The sequence below is a fragment of the Leuresthes tenuis genome, unplaced genomic scaffold (genome assembly GCF_036924035.1).
Source record: "Leuresthes tenuis unplaced genomic scaffold, fLeuTen1.0.hap1 SCAF_14, whole genome shotgun sequence".
In the NCBI taxonomy this organism is placed as follows: domain Eukaryota; kingdom Metazoa; phylum Chordata; class Actinopteri; order Atheriniformes; family Atherinopsidae; genus Leuresthes; species Leuresthes tenuis.
Genome location: NW_027325368.1, coordinates 20,014,764 through 20,031,762, shown reverse-complemented (window position 1 = coordinate 20,031,762; position 16,999 = coordinate 20,014,764). Strand labels below are relative to the sequence as shown.

The following is a 16,999-nucleotide window of genomic DNA, read 5'->3' as shown; positions in this document are numbered from 1 at the left end:
TGCTGTATTTTCACCACTAGATGACACCCATGCGCAACAAGTCGGCTGGATAATAAATTATAGATTTTTAATAACACATTCACAAGTTAAAAACAAGTGGTACAGTGCAGTTTTACCATACAAATTTACACGTCAAGCTTCCTTTCAGAGAAGCTCGGCCTCTTGACAGTGTTGTATACAGCTCAACTGCATCTCCCAGGAATAAGTCACCTTCTCACATTATCTGTCTTTTCCCCCCTGTCTGGTGTTGAGCTTCAGACGGTAAACCGGCCATTGTTCCCCCTCCATTTTCAATATCACAACAGATCATTGATGAATGCACCTCATAGCCTGACAAGGGTTGTATACCTGTTTACAAAAATGACAACAACAAGAGCTGTGTGAGCTCATGTGTGCGACTCTGTTGAGTCCTGTTCCTCTGGTGCTGTCTTTCTTGTCAGTCCACGGGGAACGTTCGATTGAAATGTTTTGGAATCGTACACCCACACAGTATCTATGCCTTCCCCTTCGGTATGTTCAGGGACCCATGTAGGAAAGGGGAAGCGGCAGGCCACCACCTTGGCTGTAATCGGCAGCTCACTTGCAAGCTTGTGCTCCAGCTGGTCCATCTGCAGGCACAGAAAGCAACTATTATGACCTTAAGTCGAGAAATAACGTTATTTGGTTATGTTATTGACTTTATTTGGCACACACGGGACATTATATTCAAGGATAATAATAATAATAATAATAATAATAATAATAATAATAATAGGAATGTTTCAGTATTTGTGACAAATAGCAGAACTCACCATTTGAGGCACTCCAAAAATAACAACATTGGAATACTGAGCAAAACTGACCTGGCAAAAAAAAAGAAAAAGAAAAAAGACAGTCTTTTGTTAAGATTAGCTGACAACCTTCTCCATATCAAATAGACACATGCTCCACTAATAAGGAGTCACTGACCTTCCACAAGTCAGAGATGTGGAAGGAAGTGGAGCGATGGACTCCTTCTCTCCAGGCCTTGAAGCGAGAATACCACACCAGCCAGGGGTTCAGTTCAAAACCGGAGGCCTGAAATCCATGCTTGGCTGCGGCGATCACCTGCAAGAGGAAGGAGGCTTTTAGAGGCGATCGATGAGTGTGAAAACAATGCATTCCAACTGTGGCAGCAACTTTTTTTGTTAAATTTTGTTTGGCAAAGGAATAACCAATTGAACTCCTTTATAACTTTCCTTAAAACTGGAGAACATGACAAGAATGTGGTGAAAACTGAAACAAACAAAGCATGTATGCTTTAACTTTCCTCTGGAGATGAGGTGAGGTGAGACAGGTGTCCACGGCACTTACTATTCTTCCGTCTCCGCTTCCGATATCCACCAGTGTCCCTGACCTGGCTTGCAGCACCTTGAGGACATTTTCCACCTGAACCGTGGTTGCAGGGACAAACGGGAGGCAGACTTTCCTCAAGGCTGGGGCGACAAACGGAGTGGCCACAGCGTACAAGGCGACCAGCGAGCCCCCAACTACCCCAGTGACGACGAGACCGAGGCGGCTTCTGTTGCCTTTCTCCTTAACACCCCCATTAGGCTGTCCCGAGTCGACGAAAAGCTCGTCCTGCGGCATGATGCTAACTTTACGAAGATATCAACAGAAGCTAACGTTAACTGAGCTCCATCATAACGCCAGACTCTGATAAAGCTAAGCTGCTATTATTGCTATTATCAATTCAAGGTTGCCCTACGCAAAGAAAAATACATGCAAACCAACCGCAGTTACCCCAGACACACACTTTAAACTTAAAGTCTTAATAACTGAGCTTACACTACTGAAGGTGCTGTCCTGTCACTGACCTGTGCACCGCTACTACCAAACCGGGTACGTCACAAGGATAAGCTATCGAAGGTTCCTCTCCAATTTAAGGTCAACATTGCAGGTACATAGGAATGTGCGGAATAAATGAACAAATAATACAGAAATAAAGTGACAATGTGGAGGGATAATATTTAATCAAATAAATAAATAAATCAGACACAAGGTGGCATGAATCAAACATAAACACTGGTGACTTAACATGTAACACATCTGTTCTTGCTTTGGTGGTACAGTAATGCCCAAACATAAAGGAACTAAGTAATATTTACAGCCACTCATTCACAAAATGATTACAAATAAAACTAAAACATTCGACAAAACAGTATACTGTACAATATCGTACTACACACTGCACCAGAGTTTAAAGGTCAGGAACAAAAGAGGACAAAAGGGAACTGTGATTCAGAGCAAGTGGTATATATTTACATATCTACCTTTGATGTTCTCCTGTGATACTTCACATTTCTGCACCTCCACTGTTTGTTGCATTGCCGCAGTTGTGTATTAATAAACACAGATTCTTAACTCTTTGGTTTGAGGGAATTTCTTCTAAAACCACAGTACATGTTTATTTCACAAGCCTCAGTACACTCTACTCATTTAATGTGAGGACTGGATTTGAGTTGGACACACTCCAACAAGTCTTATTAACCAGCATTATGACTTTAAAAGTCAAGGCTGGATAATGAAGAAAAAATAGATTATAAACTACAATTTTCATCATCTAACCTACTTTTTGCTCATTCCCCCATCAGTTGCATCACATTTCGGTTTAGGTGCTGATTATTCTTTTTTGCATGTCACCTTGCGGCAAATTAGAAGTCATTGGACAGTGTACGATGGACAGTGTGGTCCAGCCCTGACATGCCATGGGGGATCTGATGGTGGTGCATGTGGTGCATGTTGTTAGTGGGACCAACATCCATCATCAAATCATCCTCCTCGTCCTCCGGTCGGTACCCTTCCGCTCCATCCTGCGAGTAGCTGTGCTTCATCACCAGGATGCTCCGTCGACCTGCTGGTGTGTTATGGTGAGACTGGTGTGGCGACATCTGGCTCACCATCATCGGTGATACAAGAGCCCCCCCGTCAGGCGCAATGGTGGCGTCCCTCATGCTCAGGTTGCTACGGCTACCGTGGATGCTGCCGTGCATGCTGCCGTGCATGCTGCCATGCATGCTGCCATGCATGCTGCCCTGGTGAGAGCCGCAGTGGTGGTCGCGGATGCATTTGCTTTCGGAGCGTCTGAGTTTGTGAAACTTCTCAAAGTCTTCCGCCAAGGCGGCATCGGTCAGCTCCCCAGAAGGGGCACGGCGAATTGTGCAGAGCTCATAGTGAGGAGGCTCAAAACCAGGGTGGAGGAGGGCAGGGTCAAACTCATCTCTGTGGATACAAAGAGGGAAGGAGAGTAAACACAAACACAGATGAGGTAAAGTAAATGTTTAAATCCCTATAAAATCAGATTTGATTATTGAGTTTTTATCTATGTTTTGAGTATTTAACAATTACAAGCGCAAATTTCTGGCCTCCTTTACAAGGACTTCAATACCACTATAGAGTGCAGGTATAGCCATTTCTGTAAAGTGTGATGAAAGCTTCTATCATAGTTTCTTCCACAGCTGATAAATCCTGGGGTTCTCTTTGACTAAGTCCAATTAAGTCCATGAAAGTTGTCACATATTTTAGTGATTCTCTTCCCCTCTCCCAGAGTTTGGAGGCAAAGTTGAGAGTCCCCCATTAATTCTCGGCTGGTTAATCAGAATCAGCAGTGTTCATTTACTTTGCATATGTTAAGTAATGCTGTAAATGGCTAACATGACTCCTCTTGTATAAGTTATTTTACTAAAGTATTTACTATTTTTTACATGCCACATGCATCACTCCAATGGTAAGTTCATAAAATCTGAAGTTTTAAAACACGTGGTTTTCATCGCTGGCAGCTGATTTCCATCTTCTTCTGAACATCACAGTAACATTAGCAAAACACTGAACTTGTCCAACATAACTTCCTCCTGAATAGCTTCCTCTTCTTTGTTTTTTTTTCTGGCAGTTACATGTAGCCTACCACAACACTGAAACTGTGCAACTTTTAGCTAGCAGTTGCACTGTCCTCTGACAACTGACTTGAGTATAGCTTATATGTTATCTTGATGTAAACGCCATTCCTGAGATCTATTAGCGATTCCTTGTCTCATTTAGCCTGCTGCTAAGCATAAATTCTGTGACATAATTTAGACGATGTCCTCTCCATAGAATGACACAATGCATGCACCCAAAGATGAAGTGGTGAAATTGGTACTCAACGGTTAAAGTCAAATTAGATTTCAGTTAATAATTGGAGCAAAGTACTAAGTTCAACGGCTAATTGCTGTCTTCTGTCTGCTGTTGCACTGCACATTTATCAGAACATTTTGTCGCCATCTTCAGCTGGGAAACAGCTCAATGAGTTTTTAAAATAGTAAACAACACAGAACTTTGCAGTAATCATCTCAGTGAATTTGAATCTCTCACCTGCGAACAATATATTTCTTGCGTGGCTGTTTGATCTGAATGATGATAGATATAATGAGCAGGATGACAACCAGACCACAGGTTACTCCAATGATAGTGAGGTTTGTGTTGTCCAGGGTGTCCAGGATACTGGCTTTTCTCTTCTCTAGTCAAACATACAGCACATGAAAAAAAAAAGAAAAAGAAAAAACAGAGCACAGCCATGTGTTGCAAATGCAGGAAGTAGTTTGTGGCTGGAGTTTCTCATCCTGTGTCTAAGCCTACCTTTACAGCGATTCTCATCCCATGGGTAAACGCAATTCTGGATACCGTTGCAGACGAGGGTGTTGTTGATGCACATGTTGCTGTGGCAAAAGAAAGTGTCTCCTGCACACGGAGCTAAAAAGCAAAAGGCAGAAGGCCGATTTAACTTAATTTGTATTAACGTTTGAAAGTTTATTAATGAAATATTTAATGTTTTGTCAGTATATTGAGTTGGCATTAGTCTTTTTGTAACCAGAAGTGATCATACTTAAGCAAGGCGTTGGAGCTGGAGAGTGACACAAGAAAGCTGATTGGCATTTCTTTGAGGATTTCTATTTAGTGAGTTATAGAATTTTATTTGAGAAGGGCCAGCAGCCCAAATCAGAGGGACTGAATCTACTGTAGTTAATGACTCATGGGAAAAATTCACTGATGTATTATTTGATGAGAGAACATGACATTTTTTAATGGGAGTCTATTGGAGCCATGATGTTTAATCACATTAGGAAACTTCCCCAACAGCTGTGTCTGACAGCAGATGTCTTCATCTGTCTGTTATAAGTTATCATACCCCAAAAATATGAGCAGTACATCTTAAAGTGGACATTTTGGGGGGAGTTCCTTCTTCTTCTTGTGTTGTATAGCTTTTTTTGTCGTCTCTGATGCTACACGGCCTAATTCCACGATAAAATGAGTTCTTCTCTCCCACTGTGGCCAATTTGCCTTTTTAGAATCCATCTCTCACATGACAAACAGTTTGTATTGATATTAAAGTCAGCCGCTATCAGAAAACAGCTCTTATCATGTCTGCCACCAGACTAGTCTTGGGTCATTTCACTCAGTTAGAAAACCTCCTCAGCAAAGAAAAATACTATCAAGGTTGTCATCACTTGAGCCAGCTGAGTCTGATAAACATCTATACCACACAAGTGTTCTTTGTTTTCCTTGATGTAAACATTAATCTTTAAGGGCCGTCACTCACGTTCATGGAAAGTTGTAAAGAGGATCTTGAATTTGCTTTTCCTGCTTCCTTCGTCTGCCCACATTCTAACCACACCCACAGAGGACACCAGCATGACGTCGTTGGCCACCGTGGAGCAAAACTTATTCTTCAGGTGCTCCACTGAACTGCTGCCATCGTAGATGCCGACAAAGTTGCGCTTGCACTCATTTGAATTGTGCATTTCATACTCCAGAAAACGCATGTAGATCTGTGAGGAGTTCAAGTTGAGCAGAGGAGATAAAAGGAGCAGTAAGTGGACCACAGTTCAACAAGTGACCCTTCAGGCTACCTTTAAGGTTCAAGAAACTTTACATTGACAGAATTCTTATTTGAATTGGCTCTAACAGACACAGACCAATAGGTAGACTCAGTTAAGCAATAGAAATTAAATTAGTAAAAGATATCTTGTGAATCAAAACATGAATACTGACAAGTTTAGTGTCATATAAGCGTGGTTGATGAAGGTGCAGTGTATGAGATGAAGTGACACCTGGTGGCATAAACTGCAAAACGCGACCAAGTGAATTCCACCACCAACAGTTTTTATGTCTATCCACCTAGATTCCTACTAATATGGGCAATTAGTTTCCTTATAAGCACACATAATAGCAATTTACACCGGAATTGGTGGATTCAGTTGTACGCAGGATATTTCTTGTTCAGATGTAGCCAAATGTAAGTTAATTTGTAATTGTTAGCATACATACCCTAGCTTTTGGTGGCGCCCTGATGTACCACCTGCAGTCCACTGCATCAGTTCGCTGTGCCCGACCCTCCCTTGCTATCTGCGCCGATTCCACATAACCCTCTGGCCCCGTCAGCTCAAAGTCACAAACTGCAATTTTGTGTACCAGGTGAAAAAAATTGTGCTGAGTGATCCAATCACAACTACACAGTTATAAATATATGCAAATGTTTTCAAGATGCACTAAGGAAGCACTGATTATTGACAGTCATACTAAGGGATGGTCTGCGCTGCCTGGACATATTTATCTAGCAGTACGATCTTGGACAACATTGAAGGATCGCCTACTTATTCCTGTGCCTGCCATGGTTTCTTCAGATGAAAAAGTTACATTTACTACAGCCCCAAAGACCCGGAGATTGTTAAAACCCCAGTGGACAGTGCAAAAAAGATTGAGAAGAGAGAAAGTGAGAATAGTTTTTAGACAGGGCACTTGAAAAAATCTTTTCAAGCCAGAAGAATTTTGTTGGTAAAAGAACATCGCTTCAGCTCAAATCATTTTGAGCTCAACTGCTTGATGCCTTGACTAGGACTGGGTTACAAGAAGTAAATGTAACACCCACACTGCCAGCTGAAAACATCCAGTGCAGACATCATGAACTTTTGACATACTGCGCTTGTCAGGCATGCTCTCTTATGGCTTGGTTTGAAGTTCTGTCTGCTCTTATTTGTTGCCCTCTTGGATCACTTTTTCAGCAAATTCACTATGTTCTGAAACCCAACTTTTCTAAAATGCTATTTTTCTTTTCGAACATATCATTTACATCAAAGTTCAAGCATCTTTTCAGACAGGCGCTGCGGTAATTTCTGCCAGTGGGTGCATTAAGCATAATAAAATTATGGGTCATGAAAAATTAATACTCACATGGCAGAGCTGGCAGCACCCCAAGTTCTTTAAACTCAGGATCTGAAAGTAAAATATAATATGTCATGTCAAGTTAGAGACACGCTATGCACCAGTATATCCCATTTACATTCTAAAGTTTAACCAATCAAGACACTAATAAAAATGATCTGGTCTTCATCCGGGATCAGATGCATAAAACTGCACGTTTGCAGTTTTCTTGAACAGCTCCATGTAGGCCTATGAGACAATCTTGTGCCATAAAAAAAAAACTCATTATAGGTCCTCCAAAGAAATCACACTGCAGTTATTCACCAGCCACCATTACAGTAAATAAGAGTATATTGTAAAAAAATTGACAATGAGAAGCCAAATCAGAGAAAAATCACTATCACACCGAGCAAACTCTGTGAAATAGTCTCTTTAATTTGATGGTAAATTATGAGACCTTTTCACATTTCCACCTTATATCAGGACAACATTGCTATATTTACAAGGTTTACATAAAGAGCACGTCTTCCTTTATTACCAATTGAACAAAGGAAAAGATGCAGACATGGTTTTTGTGAGGATGCATCATTTAGGCACCAGGCCCCAGGTTTTAAAATGAGATCAATAACGCCTCAGATGAACAACAAGATATGGCATATCATACACTGTCATTATTTATTTAGAAATAATTAAACCAAAATGCAGAAATAGTGTGGGGGATAATTATACAACAAAGAGAACTAAGAACTAAGAGAATTTAGGAAAAACTAAGTACACCCCATAATTCAACAGCATGCAGAACCAGCAATAACTTGAAGTAATTGCTTTCCGTTTGACATTCAGTCTCACTCAACATGGTGGAGGAATTTTGGCCCACTCTTCTTTACAATGTTGCTTGAACTAATTGAAGTTTGCAGGTGTTTGATTATGTACAGCTCTCTTAAGGTCCCACCAGAGCATTTCTATCAGTTGGTATGAGGTGTTTGTGCTGATATGCTGTGTTTTTGGCAATTATAGTGCTGTGCATTGTGGCCAGTGGTTTGTTCAGAAGTCGTGCTGCCATGTTCTTTTTGGAGAGAAGAGACATTCTCCTGGTAATCCTTCCAAACAAGCCTTTTTTTGCAGTTTCTCTGAGCATTGCACAACTTGCTGGGAAGTCCACTCCTAAGAAGAGCAACTCTCATGAATGTTTTTCATATATGAATAATCTTTCTCTGGTGCACTTGATGGAAATGGCCCTACAACCCGCCCAGGTTGATGGGCAGCAACAGTTGCTTCTCCAAGATCATTGCTGAGATCTTTCCTCCTTGGCATTGTGTCAACACAAATACAAACACAAAGTAGCCCGCTCTTGTTATTGAGCAATTAATCAAGTTCATTTGAGTTGCAGCATCGAGCTGCTGCTTACCCTCTGAGTTCCTGTGTGTAAGGATGGGCTTAGTTTTTTTTACACACTGCTTCTACCTTTTGGCTTTATTTTTACTCAATAAATAATAACACAGTGTAGTATGTTACGTGATTTATTAATCTTTGGTTGTATTTACCTACCGATAAGACCTGATAATAACTAGACTTTTTAAAAAGAGAATTATGACCTGTGAATGAACCTGTGAACAGATGATTGGGGGTTTGGGGAGGGTCTCTGTACTCTGAGTGCTGATGTACAAGGGTGTGAATCTGTATTTAGGTGTGATTGTCTCACAAGGGCCTGCTGTGGGGTTGTTGTTATATAGGTTGAATACAGTTTGGTACGTGTGTGTGTACGTACATGTATGCATATGTATGTATGTAAGTAGATATATATATATATATATGTGTGTGTGTGTATATATGTATTTATTTATTCAATTTTTTTGTGAATTTTGGATAAAAACATAGAAATCAAACAGGAAAGTTACTATAAGGGCAATTAGAGGGAGAAGGGGTATGAATAAATATGTTTTGCTTCATCATATGACTTTTCAGACAATTTGCATTAATTAATGTCATATCTGAAGGTATAAATACTTACTAGTTTATTCGATTGTAAATGTTGTTGATAATATTAGTTTCTATTTATGCTCAAATTTATATATGAATATGTAATGTAATGTTGAGTTAATACTGGTTAATATGTATATGTTGTTTGGGATTGTTCTTTTAGTAACTACTGTATACCAGTCACTTTTTCTTCGTCTGAAATAGATTCATTCATTCATTCATTCATTCATTTTAGATTTTTGGATTAAGAACAGAGAAAAAAGAAAAAACACACATCAGAATAAAAATACAGCATTAAAGGCATATTGAAAAACAAAATCAACAAACAGCTGGCTAAAGCTTACATAATCTATGTACCAGAACATTTCTTCTGCCCTCATTTGAACACCCCTGAAACCCTGATGCCCTTCATCAAAAAAGAAAAAAATACATCTAGCATCAGAAAGGGAAGAGATATTGTTCTCTAAACCTTTGTGATGATGAATCTACTTGCTAGGTGGATTAAAAATCCTCACAGATCAGTTTAGGTCAGGACAGATTAGGCTTTAGCAGCATCAACTACAGCAGAGTGATAAAAAAAAAGTTATTTCTACTCATGACTTCTCTGAAAAGCACCTTCTTTATAATTATAATTAATAATCATTTAATAATTATAATTATATTATTATTAAAAATAATGCTCTGACATAAAGTGTAGCCTAAAATACTTTTTAAATGTTTTCGTCATTGGTTGTGCAGAACAGTGGACAGAAGTAAGGTGATGAACTCGACAAGCATTCTGTTTAATCCACCCATGCTTCTTACCAATTCTGCTTCAGGCCGGGCCAGATTATTCACATATGTGCATGTGTGTGTGAGAGATGCTATGATATACTACATGGGGCTTTGCAGGGAGTACAAGCAAAACATTTGTTTGACTGAAATCAAATTAGATGTATGATGCAGGGTGCACACAAGAATGGGGACTTTTAAATTAAACCGTTTCTCAACACCCTGTGGAAAATAGAAATAAAGAAAGAAAGCGTTGGTTTGCAAGACGTATTGTTTGAAAAAGACATACTCGCTTGTAATTTGACCCCACTTTTGCGAATTGTAGGCTAATTGGCATTATATTGGTAATACAGGTATTATAATGTCACAGTATAACGGTATGGAAGATAATTGTAATGTTAAAAGATTGAAAAACAAAATTGATTGCAAATTGAGGTGTTTGTATAGTTTTCACAGTTCCTTGTCTCCTACTTTCAGACTAATTGACAAAAATTAAGGAGACAAAAAAAGATGAATCTGATAGTAATATTGTTTTCTGTTGATATTACAGTCATATTTTTACTGTGAATTTGTTTTGGTCTGGAAAATTGCACAGTAATAATCTGACATCATGACAGCCCTGGCTGTTAACATGATTTTATCCAAAGTGAATCTGGAGAAATGGCTGAAAACCAGAAGTCATTTTTACAACATGTGCTGATTTACTTCACCAATGTGTGAACTAACGTAATGAGTGCGATAGCCGACAAATCTGAGTTGCCGCCACAGAACACAAGCTTGAACATAACTGTGATGTAAAGGATTTCATTAAGCTGCATTAACAAGAAATCTCCACAAGAGATCCAGCAGAATGTCTCACATTCTGGAGACAAAGTTAAGAGTTACTAAAACAGTTTTCTGACTAAATTTAGTCTGATTTGTCAAGATGTCATTTTTGTGCTTTTTGGTTTTTGTCTGCCACCAAAATGCTTAATTAGGGAAGAAAATAATAAAGTCTCTGCTCCATAAAATCAACTTTACATTTCTAAACCTTCTTTATTATTAAATCCTCATGTTTAGATTACATTCTGTGCAGCATCGTGTGTTTATGATTAATACTTTTTTTTCTGATTATGTTGCTGCATGTCACGGATTTTGGACATTCACATCTGGACTCTCACACAGAGAGCTAACGCTGTTCTGTTTCTTTGGGACCAATCTTGGACTGATGACTTTAGTTTGAATGTAAATTGCACACATTAGGCTAATGGTGACTCATCATCTGAAGGGCTAAACTTACCATTTTTATTATTTTATAATGTATTATAAAGAAAAAGGAAGGTTAGCTGAAAGGTTTGTTGGGTCAGACACCAGTTGACAGCCCAGAAACATTACCATTGTATGTCCTCATTCCGGCGTTATCGAGCACACAGCTGAGCCGACAATCTTCTCTCAGAATGTTGTTGTGTTTTGTTTGGCTGTAATCATGCAAGCATGCAAGTGGGTGAATGTATTCTCTCCTGCCACTCCTGATGGGTGGAATTAGTGAGAAGATTAACTTTTGACCTTAAGTACTTATTATATCTGATGTAAATACACAGAAACCAGCATCTTCTCATCTGCTAATAATGGAAAATACTCTCTTAAAGGGACAAATCATGTCAGGGGCCTGTTTACCAAAAAAAAGTGCTTATTCAAATGTACTAGACCCAGAAAATGAACTCTTAAGTTTGCTTCACTTGTAGTTATTACAAGCAGAATGGAGACCTCATTAAAAGATGTTGCATAATGCAGAAGCCGAGTGTTTCATATTTTTCAGAAAAACAGCGCTGAGTCCTGACGTGCACTTCTAGCAAGCAATCTCGGACCGCTGGCATCTTCAAAACTACAGTGTGCAGGAAAGGCCGAAGAGTCTACAACTGGAAAAAAAATCCATGAGGAATAAAAACAATAACAAAGACTACATAGATAGATGGGCAGAGGGATGCAGATTAATCCCTGCCCCTCGTTGGTGTAGGTGGCCTATAAAATCTGTGGTTAATAAAGTCTTTGCCTCGGACTCCCTTAAGCTGCTACCGCGGCTCAGCACTGACAAGCTGCATTCCCTGAAGACAAGCTTTCATTAACTCCCGTATGTGTGTGAGAGAGAACCAAGGGAACAAGTGCCTCTGTGTGTGGGTGTATGTACTAGTGTGTATCTGCATGTGCTCCCCTCCTCTTCTCCTGTCAGCTGCAGCTGCTGTGCCTGCACTACAAATGGAAATGAGAGCACATCCACAGCAGAATGCAACCAGACTATTGTTAAAGTTGCAATATGCAACTATCTGCAAGCATGTACAATTAAAAATCAGCAAAGCCTTGCATCCATTTATTGTTGTTGAAAGATTGCAAAGGTTCCTTATGATACTGATCTTGTAGTATCATATAAAAGTGAACTTGGATATAATATTATGACATTGGGAAAACAAGATTCAAGCAAGTAAATGCAGTTTGGTTTATGTGTTTATAACAGAAAGGGACAGACAGGGTTAAAGAGGTAGCCAGGTTTGACATGCAACAACGTCAAACTCACAGCTGGTTGTGAGAGAGTGCCAGGAAATAAAGGAAGAGGCTTAAAGCCACAGTAATACTCTAATCATCAACCTGCCAGCCACATCAGTGTAGCAGAACTTGAACTTCATGTCTGTGTTTTGCACTTTTTATTTGCACTCTTATTTCATGTTCTAATTTTCACTTCATCAACCCGACAGACTACCACAGAAGCACATAATATATTGCAGGGAATTTAGTAACAAGTAGCCTTGGCATCCTCACTTACCTAAGACACAATGTGAGGTAAACTGCCTTTATGGCTGAAGTACTCTCTACAGTTCATTACATAAATAAAGTCAAAACCTGTATAACAACAGCACCACAATCGATCCTACTTCAAATCCAACTAAATCATGTAGGGAGTATCTGCTTTCTGTTGACTATGCCTCTCTATGACAGTTTATGCTGGACAGAGCCACCCAGTTTCATGAAAAACGTGAAGTAGTCATAAAGCAGAAAACTTTGTATGCAAGCTGATAAACACCAATCCTGCTAACCTTTCGTTTAGCTGAGTGAGTGGTAGTAAACTTATGACATTAAAAACTGCTGTTGAGGTTAACAGTATCTATCTTAGCAAGATACTGTAAGATACACGTGAATCTGAACGAACCCACAATAGTAAGGAGCAAGTGAAATGCAGCAAACAGGTCAGAAGGAGAGTGAACCAGTGACGCTCACCAGCACGCGCACCCCTTAGCTAACTCACAGTAAATGCTCCGGGATATTTGCTGCTACATTTGACTGTCATAAGAAATCCAAATCAAACACGGCAGAAATTTCCGTTTTCATGCCATCGCTTGGGAACATGGCTAGAACATGTGCATGTGTGAAAATGGCTAAAATCAGATGCCTGTTAAATCCACAGAATCAGCTCAAAGATGTACCAAAAACTAAATAGAACTGCTGAGAGTTGTTAACCTCAATCCCTCACCTTGTGTGAAGTTATACCGGGCGGAGAAACCCTTAGCCTCCAGTTCACCATCAGCCACAAACTTGATGTACAAGTACCTCCCACTGGAGCGGATGTAGGTGGGGATTTCCTGCCCACAGTAGCGACCAATAATGGGGGAGAAACCAAAGGGACCATCACGGACTTCAATGTGGTCGAACCTACACTCCCAGGATGGCTCAATGGAGTAGCTATCTTCAAAAAACAGGTCGATGCACTGGCGTGGTGAGGCTACAGTAGGAAGACAAGTTAAAGAGGGGGGAATTAAAAGCAGAAAAGGTGGAGGGAGGCCGACTACGTTTACGTGCACAGCAATATTCTGCTATTAGCCCCTTCTGAAAAAGACACAGCTATGTAAATAGCATTTTCTGATCACCCTAACCTGGATAAAATCAAATCTGGAGCGAACAGCATTAAACTATGTGAAATATGCCAACCTTACATGTATAAACTGAAGGCATTTCATGGCATTTTAATCTTCACAGTTGCCAGGTCTGCTCATCGTGAGCAATTTTGGGCTTCTGTTTTTTAAGAACCCAGGGGTTTGTTTTGGCCTTATTTTCACATAATGAGTTGCCTGTTTCTGTCACAAGACCTGGCAACACCAGTTCCAGCAGCAGAGTCAGTGCAGAGTAGCATGACTGCAGATAAAATAAGGACAGACTTTTGGGGCGAGGGAAGAAACCACAGCAGTGCTCCATGTTATCAGGCATGTGGATATAATAGAACCTTTGGAGGCACACAAATATCACAATGGTGCACATAACATGGGCATGAGGCATTAATCAGACTATGCTGACTATGCGACATAAAAAGATGAATATGAATGGAACATTCTGTAAGACAAACAGATAGAATACTTGTGCACGTAAACATAGAGGTTAGAAATGTTAGGTTTCACCTTCTATAATGTAGATGCATTCCCTCTCTGGTGGGTATTTCTCAGGGTAGTTGGGGGAGGTGAAATATCCTCCATCGGGCTCCTTTACCCAGGTCCCACACTGTTCAGCTGGTACCACACCTGAGTTGTTCTTTACTGACAGAACATGGAAGAAAGCACACAGCTTAACACGAGCAGAAATTCTTAGTTATTATGCCTCCTTTTTATTAGGTTAACAACACAAAAGCTCCCATTTTTTCAAATCTATTTGTATTGTCTATTTCAGAATGTATAACTCAACCAGCACACAATTTGGCACATTCCAAGCCACAGAAAGATTATTAATAACATAATTTCAGAGGAAATGAGGAAGCTGTGATTCTCCCCTGAGTGTTCATTAGAACTTTGTCAACACTCTGATCTACCCAAAGAACACCCCCCAAAAACACCCCCACCCTTTGCCCATTCAACCTGTCTCAATAATCTAACTCAATCAATCACCTGATGATAGTATGGAGAAAGAATTAGCTACTCAAACTCATTAGTTGGAGGTGTGACAAAGAACTGACGCTGAAACAAGCCGCAACTGTCATTCAGTCTATAAAATGTATGTATGTTGTCAGTGTTGTGCGAGCAGCGTCTCAGGATGTGATACCTTGAGCTTTTTTTGTGGTAGCTGTGGCTCCAGATGCCTCATGTGACATGAGGCTTACTGCTAAAGCTGAGAGGACACAAGAGAAACGAGATGAAATGTTATACCATTTGTGAGAGGGCAGATGGACAAAAGAAAAAAAAAGAAATGGGGGAAACACACACGCGGAGAGCTGAATAGTTACAGGTCTACTACACGGGGCAATCAAGGTAAAAGTATCAGATGTCGTAGTGATCATTCTTAAAAGATAAAGGAGAGGTGATATATGTTCACTCAGTCAACTCACCGATGGGCAGCAGAAGTTTGTGCACCATTTCTGTTCCCTGAGAATGAGAGGCTCTGTCTCAATTATTGCCATTAAATTGTCTTGACGTAGCGGTCCGTGCGTTCCCACGCCTCTTGTTGAAAAACTACTGTTAAACCCAGTAATTCCCCCTAAAATGCGCCAAATCCAAGAGCAGACATCTCCATCCCCCTCTCACTGTCTCCCGACGGCTCAAAGGATTAAACACACGTCCGCCACAAACCTTCACAATTTTTGCTCCACCTTTAGGCTGTTAAATCCACACGGAACATTAATGAGCAAACGTGAATTTACGCAGTTGTGCGCGCATTTCTTGCGATAATCTCTTTCAATTCTATTTTTTTCTTCTATTATTCAGTCATTAGCTGCGGCGCATCATTCAACTGTAAGTACGTTTTATTCATATAGCAACTTCCAAGCACCTATGTGTCACAAAGTGCTTCACAAAAAGTAAAATGAAAACAATAAATATACAATAATTAAAGGACAACGCGATCGCAAGTAAAGATAAAGCATTCCAAACATTATACAATAGAGTTAAACGAAAGAGTTAAAATGTGTCTTAAGAAGCTTTTTAAAAATGTCCACATTGCTCACACATCTAAAGTCCTGTGGAAGAGAGTTCCAAAGTTTGGGAGTAACAACCTAAATAGCGCAGTCTCCTTTAGTTCTAAGCCTGGTTCGGGGAACAGCCACAAAACCCTGATCAAAGGACCAAAGGGTCCTAGCGATGGCATATGGCTGCAGCAGATTTTCAACACATAAAGGGGCTTGACTATGTCAGGCTCTGAATGTGAGCCCAAAACTGGATTCTGAACCTGAACGGGCAAATGTAAAGGAATCATAACTGGTGTACAATGAGACCTTTTGGAAGTTTTTGTCAGTATCCTGGCAGCTGTGTTCTGAGCTATTTGTAAGTGGGTCAGAGAAGCAAGGGATGAAAAAATAAAAGAGATAAAAGCACGGACAATCATTTCCATGTCCACTAGGGATACAACAGACCTGATTTTGGTAATATTACTAAACTGGAAAAAAAAAAACATGAACAAACTTTGCTATTTACATGCTGATAAGGCTCAAATCCTGGTTAACAAAAACATCAAGATTATGGAAAGTAGGTTTGACAGAGGAAGACAGAGAATCCAGAGTCTCTCTCACATTTGGGCCAAAACAAAAGCAAAAATAAGCACTTCTGTTTTCTCTGTGTTTAGGTGAGGACAATTTTAGAAGCACGGATGTCTTCGAAGTGTCATGAGACTTAAAAGAGATATATAGCTAATCATAATCTGTATGACAATTGCAGGATACATCTTTAAATGTACTTCTTATATGACCCACAGGAAGCAAGTTAGGACAAACAGCACTGGGCCCAGAACAGAACTTTGGGGAACGCTTGAAGACCAAGATTGCCGTGATATATTTCTGATGTTTTAATAGGCAATAAAGAATGGAGTAGGCTGAAAGAAAATGTAAGCTACAAATAATTTATTAATCACATTGATAAATACACTGGTTTTGGGGACCCATCTTTTATTTATATTGCCAGAAAAACAGTAGATAGGAGCAGAGATTTATTTAAACACGTTGAAAAATAAATGCAATATATAAAGAAAAATTCAAACAAATTAACATAATTTTTTTTAAAAAACCTTCTGAACAATTCTGACAAGCGTGAAAGTCAGTATTTAATATGAACAC

General features: G+C 39.8%; 2 protein-coding genes across 2 annotated transcripts; both read right to left on the bottom strand.

Annotated features, from left to right (window-relative positions):
• Positions 1–48: 48 nt before the first annotated feature.
• atpsckmt (fATP synthase c subunit lysine N-methyltransferase) lies at positions 49–1,845 on the bottom strand. Its single transcript, XM_072363589.1, has 4 exons — positions 1,333–1,845; positions 949–1,086; positions 792–842; positions 49–608 (listed from the first exon to the last, which is right to left on the bottom strand). The coding sequence occupies exons 1-4, from the start codon at positions 1,606–1,608 to the stop codon at positions 387–389; spliced, it is 687 nt and encodes a 228-aa protein (XP_072219690.1). The 5' UTR covers positions 1,609–1,845; the 3' UTR covers positions 49–386.
• A 371-nt stretch (positions 1,846–2,216) lies between these two features.
• LOC140268208 (neuropilin and tolloid-like protein 1) lies at positions 2,217–15,311 on the bottom strand. The gene is made up of 10 exons (XM_072362979.1): positions 15,284–15,311; positions 15,001–15,066; positions 14,367–14,501; positions 13,448–13,696; positions 7,225–7,266; positions 6,322–6,449; positions 5,594–5,822; positions 4,633–4,746; positions 4,369–4,513; positions 2,217–3,240 (listed from the first exon to the last, which is right to left on the bottom strand). The coding sequence occupies exons 1-10, from the start codon at positions 15,309–15,311 to the stop codon at positions 2,673–2,675; spliced, it is 1,704 nt and encodes a 567-aa protein (XP_072219080.1). The 3' UTR covers positions 2,217–2,672.
• Between the last annotated feature and the right edge of the window lie 1,688 nt (positions 15,312–16,999).